Raw genomic sequence first — 25,619 nt, 5'->3', positions numbered from 1 at the left:
AGGGCTCCAGAGATAGAAGGGATCCTATGGGCACGGAGAGTGCGGAGGCCACCCGTGCGCCCGAGTTCACGCTGACCGTGAAGGGATCAGGCCGCAGAAGGGGACCGGCCCCAGACTTGTGGAGGACTGCAAGACTCAGCTAGCAAACCAGAGGTTGCAGTATCTTCATGTGCCATAGCCAAAATCCACACACATTCGCTGAAAAGGTGGCCTTATAGGACAAAGGGAACAGACAGGACGTCACCCAGCAAGGCCCGTGACCACTGGCTCGGGACACTGTGTGTGAGGTGCAGGGCAGGAGAGAGAGAGAGAGCCAGCGCAGAGAAAGACGATCTGGGAAGGTACATAAGGAAGGGGTCCCGCTCGAGTGCACCTAAGTTATCTGAGAGTTGGCTGGATCACTTCCCCAGAGGACACAGGACGACGTGGACGGTTATAAACCAGCTGCAGCAGTAACCTGGAACTGCCTAAGAACTGTGAGTAAAACCCGAAGACTGCACCCTACTGTGTCCTTGAATTATTGCTGCGTCACCGGCCCTGCATTACACTGTCCCTGCCAACATCTACCTCATCAACCCCTATATACTGCCCTGGGGCTTAGCTCTGCCCGTGGAGAGGTGAACCATCTTTGCTGCGTCACCAACAGCCCCAGTGGATCTGAATAGCAGCAGCGGCCATATATAGCCACATACCACGGGTGGCGTCAGAAACTTTATTTCCCTTTTCTTTATTCCCCCAATTCACTGTTCTTTATTCACTGCCAGGTCCACAGACCGGGTCACTGCCACCGTGACTACCCCCAAAAGGAACTGACCGGCCCATCTACCGAGTACTCCACAGCGCCAGGGGCCGCGTCATATTTGCCTATGCAGTGAATGCAAGGGTTGCCAAAAATTTGGAGGCACTCCAATGCCCCTTGGAAGAGACATGGAGGTCAGAGGACCTCCTGAAAACAATGTTCCCATTATTAGGAAGTGGGATTCCCATGGTGTTTGCCTATGCAGTGAATGGAAGGGTTGCCAAAAATTGGGAGGCACTCCAATGCCCCTTGGAAGAGACGTAGAGGGCCTCATGAAAAAATGTTCCCATTATTAGGAAGTGAGTCTCCCATAGTGTTGTCCTATGCAGTGAATGCAAGAGCAGCCAAAAATTGGGAGGCACTCCAATGCCCCTTGGAAGAGACGTGGAGGAGGGCCTCATAAAAAAATGTTCCCATTAGAAAGGAGCGGGTCCCCTATACTTGTAATGCCCATGCACTAAGGGTATGGGCTGACAAACATTTACCCCTGGGGAGTATACATGAACATACTATATAAAAAAATTTTTTTACGGGCATCATAAACACCCTTTAAAAAAATTAGGTGGGTGTTGCATCACGGACCACGGTCTCCTTGGTGATATGGTGGTGGAGGATGAGGATGAGGAGAAAGAGGAGGACAAGAGCAAATAGCCAAATTCAGGAAGCGTATACCCATGTGTGGGTGTGAAAAGGTGTATGGGAATACACCTCCCAAGAAAAGACACTGGATTTGAGTTTATGTTACGCTGCTATCATTCGGTGGTGTTGAGAAGTCTGGCCCAATCCAGCCCTTGTTCATTTTTATAAGAGTCAGCCTGTCAGCATTTTCAGTTGACAGGCGGATGCGCTTATCAGTTATAATTCCACCAGCGGCACTAAAAACCGGCTCTAATAAAACGCTGGCAGCAGGGTAGGCCAGGACCTCCAAGGCATAGAGAGCCAGTTCATTCCACGTATCCAGCTTGGATACCCAATAATTATAAGGCACAGAGGAATCACGAAGGAAGTTGGTACAGTCAGCAAGGTACTCCCTCAGCATCTTCCCAAACTGTGCACTCCTTGTGAGAGTACCCCACGCCTCAGGGCCTGTGCGATGGGAGGGGCTGAGAAAATTCTCCTAGACCTTGGACAGTGTTTCCCTGCCTCTGCTGGATTGGAGTCGTGTCTATCTCGCCTGTAGTCCTTGGTTGTCCAACGAACTGTGACCTCTGCCGCCAGTGTTTTCAGATGGGAATTTTTTTAATAGTTCCGCAACAAGGCCTTCTGGTACTGCCCCATTTTTGTAGACCTGTCTGCCTCAAGAATAAGAAATATAAAGTTCTCCTTGTAGCGTGTGTCTAGAAGTGTCACCAACCAGTAATGACTATAACCCAAAATTTTGATAACGCGAGTGTCATGGGAAAGGCAGCGTAACCTAAACTCAGCCATGCGTGCCAGACTGCTAACAGGCAAGACGTCCGTGTCCTCACCAAGAGGACGACGGACCATGCTCTCCTCCTCCTCCTATCTGTGCTCAGGCCATCTACGCTGAACAGACGGTAAGACAGTTGTGCAGGTAGTACCGTCTATAGCGCATGAAACTAGCTCCTGTACTTCCTCCTCCTCTTCCTTATTGTCACCCAATCCACATTGGGATGAGATGAGGCTGGGCTGTGTGTAATTACCCTGTATGGTTCCTTGCTCCATCTCATTGTGCTCCGCCTGCAATGCATCCTCTCCTGAGGTCTTATGTGTGAAGTCTGAACTAAAAACCGACAGCCTTGTTGATGCTGGTACTCAACAGCTGCCCTCTTCTGCTCACAAATCCTTCCCAACATCTGCAGTGTAGAGTTCCAAAGCGTGAGAACATTACACACCAGCCTGTGAGCCGGAAGCTGCAAACGCTGCTGAAACACTGCAAGGGCGGTGGAAGCTGTAGCTGACTTTCTAAAATGGGCACACAGGCGGCGTACTTTAACAAGCAGATCCGGAAGCTCCGGGTAGGATTTGAGAAACCGCTGAACCACGAGGTTAAGCACATGGGCTAGGCATGGTACGTGTGTGAGCTCGCCTCGCCTCAGAGCCGCCACCAGGTTCCAGCCATTGTCACACACGACCATGCCTGGCTGTAGGTTCAGCAGTGTGAGCCACAGATCTGCCTGCTCTTTCACAGCTGTCCACAACTCTTCAGCATTGTGCGGTTTGTCACCTAAGCATATTAGCTTCAGCACAGCCTGTTGCCGCTTGGCCGAGGCAGTGCTGCAGTGCTTCGAGCTTGTGACTGATGTGGTCATTTTGGAGATGGAGGCTGAAGAGGAGGAGTAGGATGAGGTGCAGCACCTGTAGACCGTGGGGGCAACCCTGATTGACCTAGGGCCTCGGGAGGACGTGTTCCGACTGGGTCCCGGCTTCCACTATGTTAACCCAGGGTGCCGTCAGCGAGATGTACCATCCCTGCCCACAAGCACTTGTCCACGTTAGGTGGACTTTCCTGGTAACTGAGTTGTTGAGGGCATGGCTAATGTTTTGGGACACGTGCTTGTGTAATGCGGTGACGGCACACAGGGAGAAATAGTGGCGGCTGGAGACCAAGTACCGATGGACGGCCACCTCCATCAGGTTGCAGAATGCTTCCGTCTCCACGAGCCTAAAAGGCAATATTTCGAGCGCAAGCAGTCACGACATGTGGGAATTTAGTAGTGTGGCCTGTGGGGAGTTGGCTGCGTATTTGCGCTTGCGTTCCAAGGACTGGGGTATGGACAACTGAACGCTGCGCTGGGACAAGGACATGGACGTGCTTCCTGATACTGCTACTTGAGCGTGTGCAACGACAGGTGCAGGGCAGGAAGGATCTTCACATGCACCATGGACAGGGGATTGGCTTGCATGCAGAACAGCGGAAGAAGCAGTGGTGCCACCCGCAGATACTGTTCCTGGACCCTGGGGTTCGGTCCACAAAGTCGGGTGCTTTGCTGCCATGTGCCTGATCATGCTGGTGGTGGTCAGGCTGCTAGTTTTGCCACCCCTGCTGATGCTGGCTTGGCAGGTGGTGCAAATGGCCTTTTTGGGGTTATCGGTAGAGTCTGTAAAATACAACCAGACTCGGGAAGACCTAAGAGTTGTACTGGCAACTTCCTTCGTGTTGGTGTTATGGGGAACGGTTGCCTGCCTTCTGTCTGCAGCCACCACACTGCTTATTCCAGCCTGTTGGAGTGGTCTGCCTCCCTCCCCCTGTGTTCTGCTCTCCTCGCTCTGCATGTCCTCCTGCCAGGTTGGGTCAGTTACTATATCATCCACCACCTCATCTTCCACTTCCGCACTCTGGTCCTCCTCCTGACTTTCTGGCAATTGTGTTTCATCATCATCCACCTCTTGTGAAACTTTCCCACCATCGCCTTCATGTGACCGTGGCTGCTCAAATATTTGGGCATCACTACATGCGATCTCTTTTTGCCCTGCTTCAAGTGGACCGGACGAGAGGCCTGAATCTATAAATGCAAAAGTGAACAGCTCTTCGGACAGTCCAAGTGTGGAATCAATGTTTTCTGGGCACTCGGCATGGTGGGAGGAAGGAGGATCAGGGTGAGGAATATGCGGTCCAGACTCTCGGCTACTGAGACTTGACCGTGTGGAAGACAGGGTGGTGGTGGTGGTGACTAAGTGACTAGAAGCATTGTCTACTATCCTACCAACAACCTTTTCCTACTGCTCTGTGTTCAATAGTGGTGTGCTGTAGTCCCCTATTAATTGAGACAGGAAGGTCGAGCAAGAAGATGTGGGTGTTTGTTGGGGCACAATTTCAGTTTGCCCACGGCCTCGGCCTCTGCATTCATCATCACGTCCAGGTCCCCGTCCCTTGCCATGTGCCTTGCCCATTTTAAATGGAGGACAATATCTTCCACGCTCACTACAAATGGCTGAATTTGGAGCAAACTTATATGTGATCTATGTGACGGACAAACGACAGTTTTAAATACCTTGCCTGTAGGTAACTATTTTTAACAGCGCCGACCTCGTGTCAATCAGTTCACTGACACACTGAGCCAAATTTTTAATGGAGGCCAGAAATGGCAGTATTTTCTGAAAACGTATATGTGATTCGTGTGACGGAAAAAACACAGTTTTAAATACCTGGCGTGTAGGTAACTATTTTTAACAGCAAACTGGTGTAAATAGCTTCATTGATGCAGTAAAAAAAAATTTAAATGGAGGCCAGAAATGGCAGTATTTTCAGTGCAATTATATGTGATCCATGTGACGGACAAACCACAGTTTTAAAAAGCTGGATTTTTAGCACTGTAATATGGAAAGGACCTGGCTGTATTCTGCAGTGCCAACAAGCAAATGGTGCAGAAAAACGGTGTTCTCTGGATTGCTTCTTAAGCAAATAATGAGGATTAAGATCCAAAGAAAAGTATTCCTGGCCCCTGAGACCTGGGCCTTTGTCTAGAAATATCTAACAGCAGCAGAAGGCAGAACTGGAATGGAGCCTCTTGTGCTATATGCACTGCAGTCTGCTATATACCCTGCCTGCCTGCCTATATACACTGCCTGCCTGATATCTCTGCAGATGGATTAGTCCGCGGACTGTTTGTTGAGATGGATATGTGTCTCTAATATAGTCTGGTATACTAACTATAAACAAGCGAATCTCTCCCTAGCTCAGCAGCACCTCTCCCTACACTGTCGGATTCCGGAGTGACTGTGACAAGCATGGCTGGAAAGCGACTACATCTGTCCTTAGTTTTCCCTTGAGCTATTTACCAGAAGTCACTTTGTTTTTTCGCATTGAGTACTGGGCTGCTTTTTTGGAAACAATTCTGGATGTACCCGATTGAAAAAAGGAGGTGGTTTATGTAAATACTGCCCAAAGTAAGAGGCTTCATTTAGTTTGGGGGGTTGGGACTTAATGTTTCTATTTTTCCAACCTTAATGTTGGAAAGTAAGGAAGACCACCACATAACAGCCCACATGAATGCTGGAAGCGGCAAAAGCAATCTTTACAGATTGCATTCATTGCAACGGGGCCACAACCTCGCAGAAAACACAATCACAGATGGATTCAATGCAAATCCAATTTTTTTGGAATCTGGCGAAATGGAACAATTTGCAATTTGATTTGCACAAATTGCCTACAATTGCTGCTGCTATTTAAAGGGAATCTGTTGCCAGGTTTTTGCATCATGCATGATGTAGGGGCAGATAGGTATGATTCCAGTGACGTATCTACCAGTTCTTTAAATGGTGAGCTCGTCCCACCCACACCACTGATTGGCAGCTTTCTGCCTATGCACAGTGTACACAGTAGAAAGCTGTCAATCAGTAATGAGGGTGGGGTTATACAGAGCTCATAAATATGATATATTTTTATCAAAACTACAGCAAGCAGTAAAGTAAGTGACACATCACTGGAATCAGGATCTCTGTCTCTACATTATGCTCCTCTCAGATTAGTTGTCAGATTCCCTTTAACATATTGAAACAGATTGCATCAGCCAGAGAAAGATCTTATGCCCTCGATCACAGCTCAGTGGGCTTCCTAATAAATGCCTCTCAGATATTACATCACATGGTATAGCAAAGCCAATCAGAAGGAACTATCATTGCCAGTAAAAAAGCCGAGGCAGGGAATGCAGCAGCCATTCTCGGATGAATCTGGATAGTGAGAGGAAGTCAAAGCTCACTGATCAGCCACAGAGATAGAAAGTTATAAAATAGTGAAGAAACTGTACAGATAGTGAGTGACAGCAAAGATAGAAAAGTGTCATATACGAGTTTCGTGGCAATTGGGGACTTCAATTCCTTTTTATAAAAAATGTTTAGCGAATCCGGCGAATATCATTCCCTCATCTCTACAATAAAGTGGTAGAAAAAAATAAAAGGGGGAAACCCAAAAGCCAATGTTTGTGTTGGGCACAAATATACCAAGACGGCCATGTAAAATGAAGCAGTCGTCTCCTGACAGAAAGCACAGCGTCCTGCAATGGGCGTCTCTATCTCGTTAATTACTTTATAACAGAGTCCCAGAATATGTCTGTTGTTGCTTAGGAAAAAAAATAACATTTAGAAAACTAATACAATTTAGGGCTCGCAATGACTTCCTCCTGAAGACGAGGACACAATGAAATCCAGAAAAGCAAAGCTGCCCGTGTCACGTACTGAGTTATTGAATCAAGCCGCCCCATGACTTCACTGCTGAGACCCCCGACACACGTCCCGCTGACAGCAGAGGGGGGGGGGCATGTCATCGTCTCGGACATCGTCAGACTGATTTCTATTGGATTTTTCAATAAATACTGAAACTGAATTAAGCAAAAACAGAGCTTTCCCCGTCCATGATTAGCGCATGGCCTGCACATAAGCGCACTGTACAACCTTATCCGTGCCAGATCTCCGACACTGAGTTACAGAACAGTCAAGTATCGATCTGTTGTTTGTGCCTCTGTTCGAATTATGGAAAGCAGAGCACCATGTAAGAAACCATCAATTACTATGTATTACAGGAGAATCACATTTATGTAATTACAGATGTAGCAGAGCTGAGCGCGTCATCTGTGTCCTCCGGGCACTGAGATAACTCTAGGAGGTAAGATGGCTGTGACATATATATCTATATACATCTGTAGATACATACAAAGATATGAGTACAGGAATGTATCTGCCAAGAGACAGCAATGAGCTCTGCTATTACTAGTCCCTAACCTGCGGAGCGTGTATCTGGGGGGCGGCAGGGACTGAACGAGGAGGAGAACTGGACAAGAGTCGATAAAATACAGTAAAGGATGTTAGAAGGATAGATTGATAAGAGATGATAGATAATAGATAGATAACAGATAATACATAGATGGATAGATAATAGATAGATAATAGATGATAGATAGATAATAGATAATATATAGATAATAGATAGATAATAGATAGATAATAGATAGATAACAGATAATACATAGATGGATAGATGATAGATAATAGATAAATGATAGAGAATAGATAGATAATAGATAGATAATAGATAGATAATAGATAATACATAGATGGATAGATAATAGATAGATAATAGATAGATAATAGATAATATATAGATGATAGATAAATGGACAGATGATAGATAGATAATAGATGATAGATAAATTATAGATAATAGATAGATGATAGATAATAGATAGATAATATATAGATAGATAGATGATAGATAATAGATAGATGATAGATAATAGATAGAGAATAGATAGATGATAGATAATAGATAGATAATAGATAGATAATAGATAGATGATAGATAATAGATAGATAATAGATAAATAATAGATGATAGATAATAGATGATAGATAATAGATAGATAGATAATAGATAGATAATAGATAGATAATAGATAGATGATAGATAATAGATAGATAATAGATAAATAATAGATGATAGATAATAGATGATAGATAATAGATAGATAGATAATAGATAGATAATAGATAGATAATAGATAGATGATAGATAATAGATAGATAATAGATGATAGATAATAGATAGATGATAGATAATAGATAGATAATAGATAGATGATAGATAATAGATAGATAATAGATAGATAATAGATAGATGATAGATAGACAGATAATAGATAATAGATAGATAATAAATAGATAATAGATGATAGATAGATAATAGATAGATAATAGATAGTAGATGATAGATAATAGATAGATAATAGATAGATAGTAGATGATAGATAATAGATAGATAGATAGATAGATAGATAATAGATAGATGAAAGATAGATATATAATAGATAGATAATAGATAGATAATAGATAGATAGATAGATGATAGATAATAGATAGATAATAGATGATAGATAGATAATAGATAGATAATAGATATATAGAGAGATAATAGACAGATAGATAATAGATAGATAATAGATAGATGATAGATAATAGATAGATAGATAATAGTTATATAATAGATCGATGATATATAGATAATAGACAGATAATAGATAGATAGATAATAGATAATAGATAGATAATAGATAGATAATAGATAGATAGATAATAGATAGATGACAGATAATAGATAGATAAATAATAGATAATAGATAGATGATAGATAGATAGATAGATAGATAGATAATAGATAAATAATAGATAATAGATAGATGATAGATAGATAATAAATAAATAATAGATAATAGATAGATGATAGATAAATAGATAGATAATAGATATATAATAGATAATAGATAGATGATAGATAGATGATAGATAAATAGATAGATAATAGATAGATAGATAATAGATAGATGATAGATGATAGATAATAGATAATAGATAGATAATAGATAGATGATAGATAGAATAGATAGATAATAGATAGATAATAGATATATAATAGATAATAGATAGATGATAGATAGATGATAGATAATAGATAGATAATAGATAGATAGATAATAGATAGATAATATATAAATAATAGATAATAGATAGATGATAGATAGATAATAGATAAATAATAGATAATAGATAGATGATAGATAGATGATAGATAATAGATAGATGATAGATAGATAATAGATGAGATAGATAATAGATAGATGATAGATAGATAATAGATGATAGATAGATAATAGATAGATAGATAACAGATAGATAGATAGATAATAGATAGATGATAGATGATAGATAAATAATGGATAATAGATAATAGATAGATAGATAATAGATAATAGATGGATAGTAGATGGATAATAGATAGATAATAGATAATAGATAGATAGATAATAGATAGATGATAGATAGATAATAGATGATAGATAGATAATAGATAGATAATAGATAATAGATAGATAATAGATAGATAATAGATGGATAGTAGATGGATGATAGATAGATGATAGGTGATAGATAGATGATAGATAGATAATAGATGATAGATAGATAATAGATAGATAATAGATAGATAGATAACAGATAGATAGATAGATAATAGATAGATGATAGATAGATAATAGATAGATGATAGATGATAGATAAATAATGGATAATAGATAATAGATAGATAGATAATAGATAGATAATAGATAGATAATAGATGGATAGTAGATAGATGATAGGTGATAGACTGACTGCTCCTATCTTATGCTCTGAGCAGAGACTTGCTGGGTTTTCCAGCAGATACGTCTTATCTATTTGCTGCGCTCGGTCTCATCCTTCACGGTAACCTCTGCATTGCAGATACTCACTGTACATCCAGAACTGACCATAAGAAAACCTTCATCTTTCTGGGAAGTTGGATCTTTAAAAGACGTAAAATGTATCAGTGACCTGCTGTACCGCTTCTGGTAAGTACTATACAAGCCATAAAACCTGACTCAGGCTCCATTATTGCCTCTCCTGATGAGACTTCATTGTCATCTTAATGGGAAAGCAGTATATTAGAGAAACTTCTACCAAGAATCGAAAAAAAGGGATAAACTCACCAACACGACAGGACAGATGGTGGTGGGTGCTAAGATGTGATCCTTCAGGGGTCCGCAGTCACATTCAGGTTTAAGATGTGAAGCACATTTATTGTGAAGCTGCAGAGAAAATAAAAATAGTAAATTGTAAATGACAATTTAATCATTACATTCCCTAATCCTTGTTAAATTCATTTCCATCAATTCTAAAATTAATATAAACATATACTCAAGAAATAGAAGCAATTTGAAAAACACTGGGGTCTCCTCCCATTTATGAGCCGTCCTCCTAAAAGATTATTATACTTTTTATACATCAGGAGCTCCACTTCTCAAAAGTCAAGAAACTATATCCCATGAACACCATGAACACAAACACCCCCCTTTCCCTGTAGACAAGCAGCTCCACCGCTCCATAGACTACTTCCTCATGAAACAGAAGGTCTTGCTTTCCTAAAAGGTAGACCTCTTTAACGAAAAGTTTCTAAAGGTTTCAATTCTGCATAGACTAAACTGTTTCTCTATAAACTATGACCTTCACTTCCCAATATATTAAGTCTCCTTTTCGGGGCTTTTACTTACATATACTAGACTATTTGCCTACAGACTAGGTGCTCCACCTCTCCACAAATCAGGAGATTCATTTTCCTGTATTCTAGAAGCTACACTTCCCCGTAGACAAGGAGCAACAACTCTCCTTAGTTTAGGAGCTCCACTTCCCTGTACACTAGGAGAACAATCTGTACATAAACCAGGGGCTCCACTTCTCCATAGACAAGGAGTACCACCTCCCCATAAATCAGGGGCTCTACTTCTTTATAGACCAGGGGCTCTATTTCCCCATAAATTTGGAGCAAAACTTCTCCATAGACTAGGATCTCCTCTTCTCCATAGACAAGGAACAACACTTCTCCTTTGTTTAGGAGCTTCACTTACCTGTACACTGGGAGAACAATCTCTCCATATACTAGGACCTGCATTTCTCCACAGACTAGCAGTACCAACTCTCAATAAGAGCTCCACTTAGACTAGGAGACACCTCTCCATAAACTAGGAGAAACACTTTCTCGTAGACTAGGAGAACCACTTCTACATAGACTAGGAGCTCCTCTTCTCCATAGACAAGGAGCAACACTTCTCCTTTGTTTAGGAGCTTCGCTTACCCTTACACTGGGAGAACAATCTCTCCATATACTAGGACCTGCATTTCCCCACAGACTAGCAGTACCACCTCTCAATAGGAGCTCCACTTAGACTAGGAGACACCTCTCCATAAACTAGGAGAAACACTTTCTCGTAGACTAGGAGAACCATTTCTACATAGACTAGGAGCTCCTCTTCTCCATAGACAAGGAGCAACACTTCTCCTTTGCTTAGGAGCTTCACTTACCCTTACACTGGGAGAACAATCTCCCCATATACTAGGACCTGCATTTCCCCACAGACTAGCAGTACCACCTCTCAATAGGAGCTCCACTTAGACTAGGAGACACCTCTCCATAAACTAGGAGAAGCACTTTCTCGTAGACTAGGAGGACCACTTCTACATAGACTAGGAGCGCCACTTCTCCATAAACAAGGAGCTCAACTTCCTCAATAACTGGAAGCATCACAATGACATAGGCAATGAGCTTCACTTCTCCATAGACTAGGATTTCCACTTCCACATAGACTAGTACCTCCACTTCTTCATAGACTAGGAGCTACACATTTCTATAGACTAGGATCTCCAAATATTCATAGTCTGGAAGTTCATCTTTGCCATAGTGTAGGAGTACAACTTCCACATAGACTAGGGTCTCCACTTCTCTGTAGACTAGAAGCTCCATTTATCCATAAGGTAGGAGTTCCACTTCCCTGTAAACTAGGATCTCTAATTTCCATACACTAGGTTTCTTTCTCCTATATTATAAGCTACATTTTTTATCAGACTGCAATATTTGCCCATAGGCTTGGCACCGCACTTTCCAGCTAATTTCTGAGCTCAGCATCTCTGCCGATGTATACGACAAGAGCCCCTGAGCTCAGTGATTGGCTGCAGCGCTTTCAATGTTATGTCACCATTGCAGCCAAAAAATCCACTCGTGCAGCAGTGAAGACACAGCATTGCACACAAGGAGGGTAATTAAAGCTCAATTTGTTAACAACAAACACAACAATAAAGACAACCCTTTAAAGAGTTTACACTTTCCTGTTGACTAATATCTTGACTTCAACACAGATTTACCTATTTTTTTTTTTCAATAATAAATGATCTGCAGTAGCCGGCAGGTGAAGTGCAAAGTTGTTACTGCCGTACTCTGTTTACACTAGACCTCCCCCAGAGCAGATGAGAGCTGATCGGTGGAGGTGCCGTCTATTGGACCACCACTGATCGTACGTTGATGGGCTTTCTTAAGGAGAAGTCATCAATATAAAAGTACCGGAAAAAAACAAGACTGATCCAATAGAGGGTTGTCTGCTCCTTGGTAGACCGGTCTGATTCTAGGGTATTCTCAAAACTGTAATTCTGTTAAGTTCTCCTGGAGTCCAGTTTCAGTCATGGTGAGTATGCGCGGCACCTCCTCACTCAAGATAATGCCTGCGCCATTGCGCAGTAATAAATGCACAGGACGAACCTGCACAGTGGTGTCTCGAGTGTCCATATGAGAAGAAATGTCGGCACATGTGCAAAAGTTACATGCAACATAGTATTGTGTTTTTAGTAGTCAGCCACGTGAGCCAATTGTTGCCACTGAATCACCATAGAATGGTCGAGTCCCAAGAGTACCTGTGGAATTGTGCTAGCCCAATTTTCTCCTTATCTGCCAAAGAAAAACTAGTGAAAATTAAAAATGCATAAAATGACGCGCCCCCTGGGCCAGTGTTGTTAGGGATACCCGGAGCCGGATCAGATGGGGGTTGTAGTCTCCGAGTGGCTGTGACCCGGTCCGTGCCCAGGGTGTTAAACTCAGTGTGTGGCAGTCCTACAGATGTTATTAGAGTTCTTTGTGTCGACTACGCCACCCGTTGATTTGCGGTCAAAAGGCCGCCGCTGCAGCAGGGTCCACTGAGGCTGGTGATGTGTGTGCAGCTTAGGTAGTATAACCCCCAACAGGAGGGGTATAGCCTCAGGGGGTCAGCCGTGGAGGATGGTGGTTGTGAAGGTGCAGCAAGGAGACTCAGAGGCATAAAATGCAGTTCCAGGGTTTTACTTACTGGTGTTGCTCGGGTCACTGTGTACAGCAGTGACCACCCAAGCCGTGCTGCGTCCACCAGGTCCTGGACTCGGTCAACTCCCAGGCAACTCCGGAGTGTGGTCCTGAGCTCCTTTCTGTCTCTCCCTTCTTCTGGCCGTTCCCACCAGGGATCCACCTAAGTCCGGCTCCCTCGGGCCTCTTGTTGGTCAAGCCTCCTCTGGGCTCCCTGACCCTATTCTTGGTCTGCCTTCCGGGTGGATTTAGTGGGTGATCGTGGCAGATCCTGCCCACGACCTCCAGTTCCTGGCTAAGGTGTGCTGTAGCCTCTGCCAGCTTGGGATCCGGTACCCTGTTGCCGACCCTTCACCCTATTAGCTCTCTTATGGGCTCTTGGGGTCCCCTCTGCGCCTCTGGGTCTCTCTCTCTTCTCCTCTGCTCTGCTTCTCAGGCTCTCAGACAGACTGACTGACTGACTGACGTCTCACAGACTGACTGACCCTGATCTAAGATGGTGCCCACCTTAAATACTCCCTCTATGTGTGAGCTCAGGTGACCAGCACCCAATGAGCTCCTAACTTTACCCAGGCTGCTCCCCCTATCTGCCCCTACACTACTGGGATGTTCCACCCCCCCTCCCACTCCAGCCAGGAACAGACTCTGTTGTACCTGCACATTTCTCTAGTGGGAGTACCATCGGTCTGTTCCCCGGAAATGGGATGTGTGTAGTGCATGCAGCCTACTAGCTCAGTTCCACACTCCATCCTTACCCGGGAGTGGAATATCACACCTCTGGGTTGAGGTGCAATACCCCTGTAGCAGCCGAATCCTCAGGGTGCTACATTCCCCCCTGGTAAATCACAGCACGTCCTCGGGCTGTAAAATATAAACATCCAAAACATACAATTTTTTTTTCATAAACATAAACATAGAAAACATCATATAGATATATCAGCAATAAACTTTTCATATAAATAACATTCTTGTTTCTGGTTCCTCCGGTCACTGTGCAACTTGTGACCGGGTAAAGTGCGACAGTCTCTCTTGGAATAAAACAGTTCCCTATAAAACCGGTAGGGGGCGCTTTAGGAAGCGCAACTATATACAAGGGGATATGGCCGCTCTCAGTCCTCGGCCAGGTATTAGGGAGGATTGACCGCTCTCAGTCCTCGGTCAGTGGGAATAGGGACACACGGGTTTCAGTTCAATCGGCTGGTCCCAACGGGGACTATATTTTAACTAGAACAGTTCTTATACCCTGACGGGTAACTATGTACAGTCTTTTTACCGTACTTTAATGACGGCGTCCTCCTGCTCCTTCTTGGCCTTCAGACCCGTCCGGGTCCTCTTGCTCCTCCTCACACCGCAGCTCCTCCTCCGTCAGGCGATGCACATGGAGGGCGTAGGGTCCTTTGGCACACTTGTGCCGGGTGAAGGTGACCTCGTCCCCTACATACAGGTCACGACCTCTGTGTCCCTCCGGCAGATGGCTTTCTACGTCTCTGCGAGTCACAAAGATGTCGCCGGGGGTATGATGATCTCTAATGAAGCCCCACCCATGCTGCATGTTGAATTTTATCACAGTCCCGGTGGAAGGGGGACCATGAGCTGCACGGGGATTCCTCCTGGTCCGGCTCTTCTGCTCCGCGCTCCTTATCTGCGCTTGCTGTTCCCGGACCCGCCTCTCTCTCCGCTCCCTCTCGAAGACCTCGAGCTGCTGCCGGCAGCACTCTGCACGCTCCGCTGCGGCCGCCCGAGTCTCCTGAGTGAACCCCATGAGGTCTTCTCCAGTGGGGTCCCACTCGAACTGTGCCTCCTCCAGCGGGGGCGAGGTCCTCCTTGCGGGCTTCGGAACCGGAATCGGGGGTTCGTCTAGGGGTCTCTCTTTCCGGAGTCGGGGATGGTGAAACTCCGGTGGCCATATAAAGGGCTGCCCATCCGGGCACGTATGCTGGGCAAATAGATTTTCACCCAGGTGCGGCACTCTAGATGTTGAGGGCGCGTTGATGGTAGTGGCGCCCGGGTCGACCAGGCCTTGCGACCAGGCTTGGGGCACCCTAAAGGCAAAGGGCACCGTAAGAACGGCGGCGCCCGTGGTTACTCGGCCCTGCGACCAGGCTGGTGGCTCCGCGGAGGTAGTGGGCGCTGTTGGAATGGCGGCGCCCGGGGGTACTAGGCCTTGCGACCAGGCCGGTGGTATTTCCTGCTTGGCCACGCTCGAGGTCGAGGCGTGTGACGTCACAGGGGTCGCAGCCGCGGTTTCCGGTTGAGGCCTAGTCGGCGGCGGTGACGATGCAGCGACGGGCACGGCAGGGGGAATTTCGGGCTCTGCGACGGGGAGCTGGGGCAGGCACGCGGTTTCCCGGCTCGGGGTAGAGACGTCCCCTTTACCTGCCTCCGTCCGTTCAGCTCCCTTCTCGGCGCCGTCTCCTGCCTTCATTCCTCCTGCGCCATCCTCAGAGGCGGTCTGTCTCCTCGTCTCAGGTGGCGTGCTCCGCTGACGGGTTTCGGTCTGCTGGGCCATCTCTCGGCTCCACTCCGCCAACGTCTCTCGCTGCACCCGGGCCATCCTCCATGCGAGGCCCTCCAGCGCGGTCTGTGCACACTCCCGGTCTCGGGGGAGCTGTGCTAGGATCTCCAGCAGGCCTTCTGGAGTGGCGACCTGCAACAGGCTCCTGACCACTGGGTCGGTGCTGCCTGACTCTCCCTCCATCTCCGGGTAGGCTCTCTCTGGACTCTCTTCCAGACGTCTTGTCTCCGGGTGCGCTCTCTCCAGACTGCTCCAGGCGACACCCATCTTTGTTCTCTTGTTCTGTCTCCGCCCACATCGAGGGTGGTCCCGGGGCAACTTTGTGATTGTCAGTTCCAGGGGCAGTTCTCTTACGCTGATGGACACTTCCAGCATCACAGTCTCTGTTGGTGGGCGCGGTTTCCGCTTTTGGCGCCATTCTTCGACCTGGCCCACGATGGGAGGTGGCCTTCTGCCACCCTCTGGCACGCCCATAATGGCGTCCGCTCTTCCAAGGCGGGAAATCTTTGGAAATGGCGGGAATCGTCTCCCAGTGGCGGGAAACTCCATGGATGGCGGGAAAAAGCTGCAAATGGCGGACAACCGGCGGGAAACGACCTGTGATGGGGCCCGATGGCGGGGACCCTCCGGAACCGGCGGGAGACTTCTTTTTAAGGTAACGGTGAACTTTTCTTCAGGCACGCAGTACCCGGTTGTTGCGGGCACGAGATCCTGCCGACTACGCCAAAGTTGACGCGCCCCCTGGGCCAGTGTTGTTAGGGATACCCGGAGCCGGATCAGATGGGGGTTGTAGTCTCCGAGTGGCTGTGACCCGGTCCGTGCCCAGGGTGTCAAACTCAGTGTGTGGCAGTCCTACAGATGTTATTAGAGTTCTTTGTGTCGACTACGCCACCCGTTGATTTGCGGTCAAAAGGCCGCCGCTGCAGCAGGGTCCACTGAGGCTGGTGATGTGTGTGCAGCTTAGGTAGTATAACCCCCAACGGGAGGGGTATAGCCTCAGGGGGTCAGCCGTGGAGGATGGTGGTTGTGAAGGTGCAGCAAGGAGACTCAGAGGCATAAAATGCAGTTCCAGGGTTTTACTTACTGGTGTTGCTCGGGTCACTGTGTACAGCAGTGACCACCCAAGCCGTGCTGCGTCCACCAGGTCCTGGACTCGGTCAACTCCCAGGCAACTCCGGAGTGTGGTCCTGAGCTCCTTTCTGTCTCTCCCTTCTTCTGGCCGTTCCCACCAGGGATCCACCTAAGTCCGGCTCCCTCGGGCCTCTTGTTGGTCAAGCCTCCTCTGGGCTCCCTGACCCTATTCTTGGTCTGCCTTCCGGGTGGATTTAGTGGGTGATAGTGGCAGATCCTGCCCACGACCTCCGGTTCCTGGCTAAGGTGTGCTGTAGCCTCTGCCAGCTTGGGATCCGGTACCCTGTTGCCGACCCTTCACCCTATTAGCTCTCTTATAGGCTCTTGGGGTCCCCTCTGCGCCTCTGGGTCTCTCTCTCTTCTCCTCTGCTCTGCTTCTCAGGCTCTCAGACAGACTGACTGACTGACTGACGTCTCACAGACTGACTGACCCTGATCTAAGATGGTGCCCACCTTAAATACTCCCTCTATGTGTGAGCTCAGGTGACCAGCACCCAATGAGCTCCTAACTTTACCCAGGCTGCTCCCCCTATCTGCCCCTACACTACTGGGATGTTCCACCCCCCCTCCCACTCCAGCCAGGAACAGACTCTGTTGTACCTGCACATTTCTCTAGTGGGAGTACCATCGGTCTGTTCCCCGGAAATGGGATGTGTGTAGTGCATGCAGCCTACTAGCTCAGTTCCACACTCCATCCTTACCCGGGAGTGGAATATCACACCTCTGGGTTGAGGTGCAATACCCCTGTAGCAGCCGAATCCTCAGGGTGCTACAAAAACATGTAAGACCAGTTGTAGTAGACGTAGTTATGAGTATTAAAGAAGGTTGAGAAGGTATAAAAAAAATAGTAGAAAAGTGGCCAAAAATCAGCTTTAGCATAGCACAAAATTCTTTTGGAAGCTGTCCACTGTAATTTAGGAGTGATTAGTATCCTCATTAGCTCCATGAGTAGAACACTTCATATCAAACAACATAATCCAGCACATCCAGGATGAGTAAGCAAATCCCGGCTTTATGTGGAAAATGTCTATATAACAAGAGTGCATTTCTTTTGTTAACGGCCTTTGGCTTGATCTCAAGCCATGGAGACTTTATGGATGAAAGATCTGTAGGAAGACTGATCTCGTGCAAGCCTAGATAGGTCCAACAGGGTCTTCTCCACCATTAGCTTGATTGTATCAACCCAATAGTGCATAGATGGAATTATAATGCTCTAAAGTGCAACGCTTTTCAAACCTCCTGGGTTCTTTATCAAGCATTCATCCTGGATGTGCCTGCATATTCCATGCCTCTTTCCAGACACAAGGTGAGGTTAATACTAGGGTATAGGAGTGTCCCGATTGGGATACATCTTGATGTGATTGGATGGCTTTTACTCGGTTTTGATCAAAAACAGTGTTTACTAGGTACCCTATATTATTTATATGTACTATTACTATTTACTTACTTACAGCAGGGTATATGCTCAATTTTACATAGAATGTTAGAGTTGGAAGGGCCTCCAGGATCATCGTGTTCAACCCCCTGCTCAATGCAGGATTCACTAAATCATCTCAGACAGATGTCTGTCCAGCCTGTCAAGACGTCCATCTAATACCCATCTATGAAGATGGAAATAACACTTTAACCCCTTTAAGACGTCCACTGCACATATATGTTGCATGTCGGGTGTGAAAGTATGGAACAGGCTCAGGAGGACCAGGTCCACCACACATGGACAAGAGGCTCCCTGCAACACAATCACAGGGAACTGATGGATTGTTATGGAAGTCAAGGATCTGCTGAGAGCTCCCATACTTGTAATTTTGGTATTTCAGTGATGACCAGGTTTGAAGACTTCCATTGAAGGAGAACTCACCACCTTTTGTGGCAGCCTATTCCACTCATTGATCACCATCACTGTCAAAAAGCTTTTTCTAACATCTAATCTGTATCTTCTCTCTTTCAGGTTCATTCCATTGCTTCTCGTGTTTCCATGTGCAAATGAGAATAAGGATGATCCCTCTACAATGTGACAGCCCTTCAGATATTAGTAGACAGCTATTAAGTCTCCTCTCAGTCTTCTTTTTTGCAAGCTAAACATTCCCAGATCCTGTAACCATTCCTCATAGGACATTGTTTGCAGACCGGTCATCATTCTGGTCGCTCTTCTCTGAACTTGCTCCAGTTTCTTCAATGTCTTTTTTAAAATGTGGTGCCCAGAACTGGACACAGTATTCCAGATGAGGTCTGAGCAAGGAGGAGTAGAGGGGTATAATTACTTCACGTGATCTAGACTGTATGCTTCTCTTAATACATCCCAGAACTGAGTTTGCCTTTTTTGCTGCTGCATCACACTGTTGACTCATGAGCAGTTTGTGATCTATTAGTATACACAAGTCTTTTTCACATGTGCTGTTACTTAGTTCAATTCCTCCCATTCTGTAGATGTCATTTTCGTTTTTTTTTGTTTTCGCAATTCGGTTCTATCTTGGGATTTGTCTGATAAATGGCCACAGTGTGAACACACGCACTTATACATTGCAATTATACCAACTTATGCTCCAGCTCATTTCTTTGGTTTTGCTGTAGTTTTTTGTACTTTGTACAACAGAGGTGTGGCTCCCTTTTTAGAGCTACACATTTTATCTATATAACTTCCCATGACCAGGTGTTTGAGATTTTTGATCAAGATAAGTTTACGTGAATCAATATTTTTGAAATCAGGATTTTCAAAAGATGGAGAAAATGAGGTTTTCCTGCAAAATCCTGTATTCCAATGTATAGTCTGTTTCTTCATTTGCCATCCAACTATAGTACCCTTTCTGATAACTATCCTAGCAATTTCACAAATAAAATCAGACCTTGATTGTTCAAAAATATGGATAAAAAAAGCCTGCAAACCACTTAAAATAATATCTCCAGGTTTGGGTGATACACTGCTGAAAACTGTTACTACTGGGGGGTTGGGAAAGCAAAAAAAACTGAAAGTAAGGAAGAGTTAAAGACCTTGATATACTCACATATTCACTTGAGATGAGACAATTATCACACACGCAGGTGGCGCATGTGGTTCGTGGACCCACTGTGCCACGGGGCCGGGCTTACCTAGAAGGAGCATAGCTAAGCGGCTAACCGGCTAGCCTGGTTTTCACTTGAGCTACTGATTGTGGAGTCAGGCTTGAGCTGCAGGTAGCCACCAGGTACCACTCCTAGGCAGTACCCAGTACTGCAGCTGCTGACCCCAAGGTTCAGGTACGCTGACACGGACTGGACTCGGAGTCGCTGGAAGGAGAGGGTTTGGACTCTGTTCAGGCTACACAGGTCCTGGATCCTCGGGCAGAACAGTTACTCACACGGAGTCACAGACAGGGCTGGATTTGGATACTGGAACAGGCTCCGACAGTACGGACTCTGGAACACTAACCAGGACTGACACAGGTGCAGGTTCTAGTACTGATGGAACGGTTACAGGTTCGGGTACCGCCAGTGCGGCTTCAAGGGTTCAGGTACCGCGGGTGCGGCTTCAGGGGTAAGGTATCGCTTGATACGGTTTCAGGTTCAGACCCTGCCCACACAAGGGCCAGAGGATTCAGGTACAGGAACTGGGTCCTGCAAGCTCTCTAGTTGCACAAACACTTACTAATGAGAGAGCATTGCTCAGGCACCTCTCAATTGGGGGGTGCATTTTATACAAGATGCTTCCCAGCTATAGGCTGAGGGCATGTTCAAACTACGCGTGTTTCCTTTTTAAGAGCAGATGAGCATGAGCGCACACCAGGTGTGCCTCCGGAAAGCCTGTGTGGCGTGCACAGACAGCAGGAAGCAGAGAGACGTGCCGGGAGACGGGGAGGTAACAGCGCGGCAGCAGTGGTGAGTATGTCTACGTCCCTGCATGGAGGGAGACGCTGCACCAAGGTCCTGCAAATCGATTGGTGTAATGCTAATATAACACCATTCGATTCGCAGGACCTTGGTGCAGCATGCACATTAGTTGTCCATGACTGCAGGAGAGGAGCTTTGTGAACGGCGTTTTTCCCCGACTCCTCTATTGATTAGTTGAACTGGAGCGACGTCATATGTGAGTCACACCACAACGATGATGTTGTACCGGACCTTTAATTCAGAAAGGTGCTGGGGATTCCAGCAGGTAGGAAGTGGTCCACAGGGCTTACTCTCTGGTGGCCACAGACTACTGATGTGACGGCTGGATCAGGGTCCTGTGAATTGTTTCACTTATCCATAATATTGACACATTGATACTTGACTTGAACAAAAATCTTCAACCGTTTTGCTTTGTCTTTAAAACCTCATTATTTAACTCACAAGGCAAGTCTTTATTGTCCAACCACCACAGTCGCTTTGTATATCAGACCACTGCCCTTCCCCAATAACCTCCCTTTCCAACATCACTGAAGGAGAGCTTACTCATCTCCTCTCCAAATCACACCTCACCACTTGTGCACTTGACCCCATCCCTTCCCACCTCCTCCCCAACCTCACTACCACACTTATCCCGGCCCTAACCCACCTCTTCAACCTATCATCAACCACTGGTACCTTCCCTTCTGCTTTCAAACATTCCACAATTACGCCTATCCTCAAAAAGCCATCCCTCGACCCGCCCGCTATGTCAAGCTATCGCCCCATATCGCTGCTCTCATTCGCTTCCAAACTCCTTGAGCAGAATGTTCGCTCTAAACTTTCCTCCCATCTCTCATCTAACTTGCTCTTCGACAATCTCCAATCTGGTTTCCGTCCCCGTCATTCTACTGAAACTGCCCTTACCAAAATTACTAATGACCTACTTACAGCCAAAGCTAACAGACAATTCTCCATACTCCTCCTTCTAGATCTGTCCTCTGCCTTTGACACAATTGACCACTACCTCCTACTACAGATCCTCTCTTCCTTTGGCGTCAAAGACCTTGCTCTATCCTGGATCTCCTCATACCTTTCCAATCGCACATTTAGCGTTTCCCACTCCCACACTACCTCCTCATCCCACCCTCTCTCTGTTGGAGTCCCTCAAGGCTCTGTCCTAGGACCCTTACACTTCTCCTATACTCTTGGCCTGGCACAACTCATAAATTCTCATGGCTTCTAGTACCATCTGTACGCTGATGACACCCAGATCTACCTCTCTGGCCCAGACATCACCTCTCTGCTGTCCAAAGTCCCAGAGTGTCTCTCAGCCATATCCTCCTTCTTCTCCTCTCGCTTCCTCAAGCTCAATGTGGACAAAACTGAACTCATCATCTTTACTCCATCTTACGTATCTTCCCTACCTGATCTATGTATCACAATAAACTACATCATGCTTTACCCTGTATCGAACATCCGCTGCCTCAGAGTAACCCTTGACACAGCCCTGTCCTTCAAACCGCATATCCAAGCTCTTTCCACCTCCTGTCGCCTCCTGCTCAAAAATATTTCCAGAATCCGTCCTTTCCTCAACCCTCAATCAACTAAAATGCTTGTGTATGCCCTCATCATCTCCCGCCTTGACTACTGCAACATTCTCCTCTGTGGAGTACATGCTAACACTCTCGCACCTCTCCAGTCCATTCTTAACTGTGTTGCCAGACTAATTCCTCTTTCTCCTCGCTACTCCTCGGCTTCTCCCCTCTGCAAATGCCTTCACTGGCTCCCATTTCCCCAGCGTATCCAATTCAAACTACCAACACTGACCTACATAGCCATCCATAACCTCTCTCCTCTGTATATCTCTAAACTAATCTCCCAATATTTTCCATCACGTAATCTCCGGTCCTCCCAAGACCTCCTTCTCTTCTCCACACTTATTCTTCTCCAATCGCCTCCAAGACTTCTCCTAAACATCCCCCATCATCTGGAATTCTGTGCCCCAATACGTCCGACTATCCACCACATCAGGATCCTTTATATGGAACTTGAAAACCCATCTCTATAAGAAAGCTTACAGCCTGCCATGACCACGCTCCCTCCCCAACACCACTGGAGCTACTGCAAACCCCCAACCTACTGTCTCCTTCCCTGTTCCTGTAGAATGTAAGCCCGCAAGGGCAGGGTCCTCCTCCCTCTGTACCAGTCTATCATTGTTAGTTTGTTTACTGTAAGTGATATCTGTATTTGGTATGTAACCCCTTCTTATGTACAGCACCATGGAATCAATGGTGCTATATAAATAATAATAATAATATTTATATACTTTTAATTTTTATTTAAAAAAATGTTCAAATTCTAACATCACAGTTGTTTAAAAATAATTAGAAAAATAAAGCTGAAATTGTAACCTGAAAAAGTTTTTGCTGTTATAACTAAAACAAATAATTTCAAATTTTTACATGTTTTTTTAAAAAAAGAACTTTTAGAATATTTATTTGCAAAATAAGAAACGTGCAACTGGGCTTTGTGCATTTTTAGTAAAATTGTAAAACATTGAATTACCATTAGATATTATTGTTTTCTTGGTATTGTTTGAATTCAATAAAAATAAAAACATGAATAAAATATATATTAATGGAGATGAGAGGAAAATAATAATGATAATAGTTAACAAAAAAAAATACTAATGGATAAAAAAGATAAAAAATAATAATAATAATAACAATAATAATAATAATAATAATAACAACAATAATAATAATAGTTACAATAAAATAAATACAAATGGAAACAAAAGGAAAATAATAATAGTAGTAATAATAATAATAAATATTTAGATGAAAAATAAATAAATAAATACAAATGTAAAAAAAGGATAATAATAATAAAGTTATTTTTTTTAAATGTTCTTTAAAATGTGTTTACGATTTCCCCACAAAATGTAGTCAAGCCTTATTTTACTTATTTGTTCTTCAATGTTTTGGGAGAGGTATATGTTCGGCATAGTATACAGAAATGTTCTACCCCACCGCTGTACTTAGTGTTGCTCTACTGTTCTTATTTACTGTATTTTAGCAACTTTCATCCATAAAGACTTATTAAAGCACATAGAGATCGACTGGGCACATTTAGATGTTTTCCTATTTTTACTCAAAGCGAAAAATGCAATTGATCTGAAATACTTACATACAATTGTAAAAATGTTATTTTAATTGTAACTTATATTTTTTATTTTATTTTTTAATGAAAAGGGATATGCATGTCAGATCATAACCCCAAAATCTTCTAAAAAATATGGAAGCAATGAATGAATACAGTTGATTAAAATATTTTCCAATCTAAAATGATAATAATAAAAAAAAATAATATCAATAGAAAAAAAATATTTGTAATTTAATATAAAATATTTTATGTCTCTTTTTTATGGCACTGACATTTTATTTATATATATAAATATATATATATATATATATATATATATATATATATATATATATATATATTAACAGAAGAAACTTATGAATTTTAATTTTTTTTTAACTTTCCTATTCTCTCTCATTAGCATCTTTATGAAAATAGAAGACTGGAAGTTGGGAAAAAATAAAACTTTACAGAAAATCAAAGCAAGTGTCTGTGACTGTGAAGATAGGGGAATTAGTCCAGTGCTCTTAAATGGATGGTCCATATTAGGAAAACTTTTTTCCCCTTTTGTCCTTAGTGGCAAAGCCAGGAACTTTCATGTGGAACCCATTTTGATGTAAGGCCTCTAAAGTCCTCTACGTCCTGGCACAAAATATTATTTTTTTGTTGCTGTGCCCCTATAGGAGAAAGAACAAATTACTCAGTTCCCTCCCTTTGAATTCTTTAGGCCCACCAAGTCCTCCAGCGCTCTACATCCTGGCACTAAGTATTATTTTTTGTTGCAGTGCCCCTATAGGAGAAAGACGAAATTACTCAGTTCCCTTTGTAAATACTTTTATGCCAAAAATGGCACAAGTATTCTCGGAGTGATACCTTTATTGGCTAACCAGAAAAAAAATATATATATTCAAGCTTTCAGAGCACAGAGGCTCCTTCTTCAGGCAAGATTACAAATGAATTCATAAGTCAGTTCCCTTTGAATCCTATAGTCCCACCGAGTTTTCCAGAACAAATGAAACTTGTTAGCTGCTCCCCACTTTTGCTAGTAGATGGAGGACCCCCTTCGATCAACTCAGATTTCCCAAATAGATTATTTTACAAAGTTTTTTTTAAAAAAACATACACTTTTAATGACATTTTTTTTTTTTTACTACAAAACTCCTTTCAGATGTAATTTACTATTTCATAAAGTAAGTTGTTAGCAAAAAAAATCAACATTTTTTTTTTAAATACAAAATGTAAAAAAAGAAAAATTATAAAAGAAAAATAAAAAATGACATATTTTTCTTTTACTAAACAGTTTATATAAAACAAAGAAACAAACAAAAAACTGAAAAGAGGAATAAACTTACTGTAATCTGACACCACACACAGTGTAATCCTGTGAGGCCTTGGTAGCACTTAATGGCTTTGTGGCACTTTTCACATTTGGTGGGGCAATTTCCTTCCACCCAAAAATGATGCATAACCTGGAAAACCAAACAAAAAAAAAATTGAACTTAAAGAGAAATAAAATGGAAATGTTTGAACTTAGAAACCCAACATTTTGTATCCAGGACGTA

At 44.2% G+C, this 25,619-nt stretch overlaps 1 protein-coding gene across 6 annotated transcripts in view; it reads right to left on the bottom strand.

Annotated features, from left to right (window-relative positions):
- DGKB (diacylglycerol kinase beta) overlaps nt 1-25,619 on the bottom strand; it is an 889,407-nt gene that overhangs the window by 558,136 nt on the left and 305,652 nt on the right. For all 6 annotated transcript variants that reach the window (XR_012320016.1, XM_073677272.1, XM_073677273.1 and 3 more), the window contains 2 exons: nt 25,410-25,526; nt 10,255-10,353 (listed from right to left, as the gene is read on the bottom strand). Coding sequence is in view for 5 of the 6 variants with exons in the window: in XM_073677272.1 (XP_073533373.1) it covers nt 10,255-10,353; nt 25,410-25,526 (216 nt within the window). In the remaining variant the exon portion in view is untranslated. The remainder of the gene's footprint in view (nt 1-10,254; nt 10,354-25,409; nt 25,527-25,619) is intronic.

The sequence above is a fragment of the Phyllobates terribilis genome, unplaced genomic scaffold (assembly GCF_046119375.1).
Source record: "Phyllobates terribilis strain yellow unplaced genomic scaffold, ASM4611937v1 Scaffold_4__5_contigs__length_816908805, whole genome shotgun sequence".
In the NCBI taxonomy this organism is placed as follows: domain Eukaryota; kingdom Metazoa; phylum Chordata; class Amphibia; order Anura; family Dendrobatidae; genus Phyllobates; species Phyllobates terribilis.
This window is presented reverse-complemented; position numbering and strand designations above follow the sequence as displayed.